We start from the raw sequence: 4,975 nt of genomic DNA on the forward strand, positions 1-4,975 counted from the left end.
GAGAGAGAGAAACATCAATGATGAGAGAGAATCATTGGTTGGTTACCTCCTACACGCCCCCCACTGGGGATCGAGCCCACAACCCAGGCATGTGTCCTTGACTGCAATCGAACCCAGGACCCTTCCGTCTTCAGGCCGACACTCTATCCACTGAGCCAAACCAGCCAGGGCTATAGATATCTATTCTAATAAAAGGGTAATATGCTAATTAGCCCGGGTTGACTGTCCATCTTCTGGACGTCTGACTTCCTTCTGGACAAAGCCCTGGTGGTGGAGGTCAAGGCAGAGGCAGTTAGGGGTGATCAGGCCAGCAGGGGAGGGTAGTTGGGGGCAAGATCAGGCTGGCAGGTGAGGGCAGGTGGGGGCAAGATCAGGCCGGCTGGGGAGGGCAGTTAGGGGCGATTAGGCAGGCAGGCAGGCAGAGGTAGTTAGGGGTGATCATGCAGGCAGGCAGGTGAGCGGTTAGGAGCCAGTGATCCCAGATTACGAGAAGGATGTCCGACTGCTGTTTAGGGATCAGACATCCCCCAAGGGGTCCACGATTGGAGAGGGTGCAGGCTGGACTGAGGGAACTCCCCCCTCCAAGTGCATGGATTTCGTGCACTGGGCCACTAGTGTGTATATATTTTTAGAAATGTGGAATCTGATTTGCAATACAGAATTCTGTCACTTATTAGCAGAGATTTTGTTTATTTTCTATTTTTTGTTGAAAGCATGAGAATTACTTAAAATATCTTAAGGTTATAACAATGTATCTTAAACTCATAATGTCAATTGCATACAAATCTCTGCTGATTGACATTTCTACCCATGTACCCACGTAAGTTGATTTCACATTATCTTTGATGTTGTTTGTCTTATAGAAGAGATTTAAGATTTTATTTATTTTTTATAAATACATTTTTTTATATTAATTTCGAGAAGAATGAGATGGGAAAAGAGAAAGAAATATCCATGATGAGAGAGAATCATTGATTGGCCACCTCCTGCACACCCCACACTGGGGAATGAGCCCGAAACACAGGCATGTGCCCTGACCGGGGATCAAACTGTGACCTCCTGATTCACAGATAGACGCTTAACTACTGAGCCACTCAGGTCAGACAATTCCTTTTATTTTCTAAAGTTACACAAGAGAAATCAAATTGATATGTGTTTCTTTAATAGAACACCACAAATTTTTACATTTCTGTATATTTTTCCACATACAAGGCATCTTTATTTGTTCATATGTTAGTGTTGTCTAGAATTTTTAAATTACCCCCAGAAATATATTTGTTACGGATTTTTTATAGGGCCAGTCTAATAATAAAAAAGTTTTGGAGATGGAAAAGTTTTTTCCTCGCTGTTGTTTATCATCTATTCTGTCAACATTCTTTTTGGGTGGTTTTTGTTCATTCATCAGTTCCTTGTTTTATTCGTGCCCTTTCCCCCCCAATAGTTTTCTGCTTAGAAAACCCCTTAATAACTTAGAGGAGGTGTCTTTTCCATAAGGAATTATTTTTTTATATGTTTTGAGAAAATATTCTGGGACTCATGATATTTTCATTGTTTTTTTTCAGTCCGCAGGCCGACGCTCTATTCACTGAGCCAAACCGGTTTCGGCAGGAATTATTTTTTTTATATGTTTTGAGAAAATATTCTGGGACTCATGATATTTTCATTGTTTTTTTTCTGTTCTCATGTTTATATTTATCCTACTTAGAAGTCAGTGAGCTACTTGCATTTGTATGTCACTTTATATAAGCTACCTACTCCTTTTCACTGTTCTGTCTCTATGGGGTTGCCTTGATGGTCGATTTGTTAGTGTCTTAGGAGTTCCTTAAATTCTCTTCACATTTCCACATATTTGTAGACTTCTCTGAATCAAAATTTTAATGCTTTATGTACAAATGTTTTGATTATTTCATTACTAATTTTAAATGTATCTGTATTGATTTCAAAGAGGAAAGGAGAGGGAGAGAGAAATAGAAACATCAGTGAAGAGAGAGAATCATCGATGAGCTGCCTCCTGTACATTTGGGGATTAAGCCTTTAACCCAGGCCTGTGCCCTGATGTGGAGCCAAACTGTGATTTCCTAATTCATAGGTTGAAGCTCTACCACTGAGCCACCACTAGCAGGCAAATTCGTTGATGTTTTGAGTTGATCACGTCTTTCATTTATGATTCTACTGTATTTATTTTTATTTTTTTTAATATATTTTATTGATTTTTTACAGAGAGGAAGGGAGAGGGATAGAGAGTTAGAAACATCAATGAAAGAGAAACATCGATCAGCTGCCTCCTGCACACTCCCTGCTAGTAATGTGCCCACAACCCAGGTACATGCCCTTGACCGGAATCGAACCTGGGACCCTTCAGTCAGCAGGCCGACGCTCTATCCACTGAGCCAAACCGGTTAGGGCATCTACTGTATTTTTTAATTTGGGTATTATGAATTTCAATTTCTCCTTTCGGTGTGATGTTTGTAAAATATTTTCTCATTGTATTTTTATTTTGATGATATAATATTTTGGTGATATTAAATAGTTGTCTTTTTTTTCCTTCTTTCCAGCATTAAGATATTTATTTCCCATTCTTTTTGAGGTAATTAATATATTTCCATTAATGTAGTGCCAGTTTGAATATATTTGTTTTGTTTTCCTGACGGTACACTTTTTTTTTCATGACTTGATATCTTTTGTTGAGATTCCTGAATTGTAAAGTAGCAGGCTTTTGAACATGCTTTTTATAAGAAGAAACAAATAATAACCATCTATGGGACAAATTCTACTTTTGGTCAACACTCTTTTCAGTACAGTGGGGCCTTTACTAACGAGTGTCCCGACTAACGAGTTTTTTGAGATAGGAGCCGTCTCTCGGCCGATTTTTTGCTTTGAGTTGCGAGCTAAAATTCAGGTTATGAGCCAGCTTCAGATACCCCACCGCTAGTTGGCGCAGCGAACGTCATAGTGAACGCCACAACATCAGCCCAGCATCACGTGTCTCACTCGTTCACTTTAATGATTTGACATACGAGTAATTTGAGTTACGAGCTCCGACGAGGAACGAATTCAACTCGTAAGTCAAGGCCCCACTGTATCTCTATTGTTGGTTCAGTTGTCTGTTTAATTTCCCAGTTGGAAATGTTCTCTGTTCTTGGTTCAGTTGTCTTTAATTTCCCAGTTGGAAATGTTCTCTGTTTTCTTCTCAGACACATGATATCTTTTCAGAGTTAATATACATCTTCAGTACCTCAGTCTTTGTGGTGCTCGAACACTTTCTCATTGTTTCTTTGTAGCAGCCTCTACAGGTCACTTACTGTGTATTGCCATTCTGTTCACACTCTGTCATGCACAACAGACACTTGTTGTTCAAGATGCTTCAAAACAGGTAGACCATTGAACATGTACTTCCCTCATCTCTCTCCAGTGAAAAAACTGGGAGTTGGGAGTGTTTTTATAATGTTGCCATTGTGTGCCAGGGGGTTTGAGCAGGTATCATTGGCAAATGTAAGCAACTCTGTCCCTCCTTGATGTGAATTTTCCTCATTGTACTTATCTTGAACTTTCATTGAATCCTTCAATGGCTCTTGGAGTACTCAAAAATGTCACTTGGCCTATATTGGTGGTAACTTCAAAGTGCACTCACCTGGTTGTCAAAACTGAAAATTTGTTTTCTTTCAGTTATGTCATCTGAAGATGACCAGGCCTTTATGCCAAAGTCCGGAATACAAGATTTATTCTCTGAAAAAATACTGGTAAGATATAAAAGTTGTCACTTTGATAATGTATACTTAATGAAAACTTTGGAATTTCAGAACAGTGTGATGAGAAGAGAGAGAATTGATATAAACAAAACTAATGTGTAACTGTTTTCATAATAAAATTGAGATTACCTATAGAGTAGAGGTTAAGTGTAGTATGCATTTGGGAAACCTTCAGTATTAAAGTTAGTTACATTGGCAGATCAGTGTGTTTCTGCACATGAAGGTTGAAAACAACTTTTTACTGTTATGCATTCTTGGAAAGGAAATCTGGAAAAACTAGGAATTCACATAGTCTGTAGTGTAAATAGTCCTTTGAATTGTTTAAAATGTAGGGTGGGATTATATTTTCATACAATCATTTCTAAAATGTAGAGATTTATAATGTGCCTCTAAAATTTAAATGTACTCAGTTTGGAAATCTTATTATTATTACTTTTAAATATATTTTTATTAAATTCATAGAGGGAGAGAGAGAGAAACATCAATGATAAGAGAGAATCATTGATTGGCTGCCTCCTGCTTGCCCCCCCAAGGATTAAACCTGCAACCTGAGCATGTGCCCTTGATTGGAATTGAACCTGGGACCCTTCAGTCCTCAGGTAAATGCTCTATCCACTGAGCCAATCCAGCTAGAGATTTTATTTTATTTATTTATTTATTTTTACTATGATAACATTTATTCATTTATTTTTAAATTTTCTTTTCTTTTTTTATTTTAAAGTTTTATTGAAAGGAGCAGCATTTTTTTTCAATGAAACATTTCTTGTACCCCATTATATAAAAATATTAATAATGGAGTTACTGATTTCAAATTATAGTTCGGTTCTCATTTCATACTGTCACCTCCTTCAGTTCTTTCTGAAGCAGTTAGACAATATAAAATAGTCAATCTTCAATGCATTAGTTAGAATTCTCCCGGGCCTGGCTGTGGGACGGGATGGCGCTGCTGTTACTCTTGCCTTTGCCCTATATGCTTGTGCCGAGAGCAGCTCCCACTGTCACACACCTGTCAACTCATCACAGCCTCCTCAGGAATAGCCCTGTCCCCATGGCGACCCACGCAGCCACCCCCACTATTGGCCCCTCCACGCCAGAGCTCCTCCCCCTTCTCCCAGGCAACTGACAGACCTCCTCCTCCCTCCCTAAATTTTATTTTCTTGTTTAAAGTTTTAGAAATAGTAGTATATATGTCTCCTTTTTTTTCCCCCATTGACCTTTCCCCGGGC

At 38.8% G+C, this 4,975-nt stretch overlaps 1 protein-coding gene across 1 annotated transcript in view; it reads left to right on the plus strand.

The window, feature by feature from the left end:
• LOC102248581 (zinc finger protein 420) overlaps positions 1–4,975 on the plus strand; it is a 102,153-nt gene that overhangs the window by 67,971 nt on the left and 29,207 nt on the right. The window contains 1 exon segment of the mRNA XM_014534320.1: positions 3,667–3,740. Coding sequence (XP_014389806.1) covers positions 3,667–3,740 — 74 coding nt within the window.

The sequence above is a fragment of the Myotis brandtii genome, unplaced genomic scaffold (assembly GCF_000412655.1).
Source record: "Myotis brandtii unplaced genomic scaffold, ASM41265v1 scaffold1289, whole genome shotgun sequence".
In the NCBI taxonomy this organism is placed as follows: domain Eukaryota; kingdom Metazoa; phylum Chordata; class Mammalia; order Chiroptera; family Vespertilionidae; genus Myotis; species Myotis brandtii.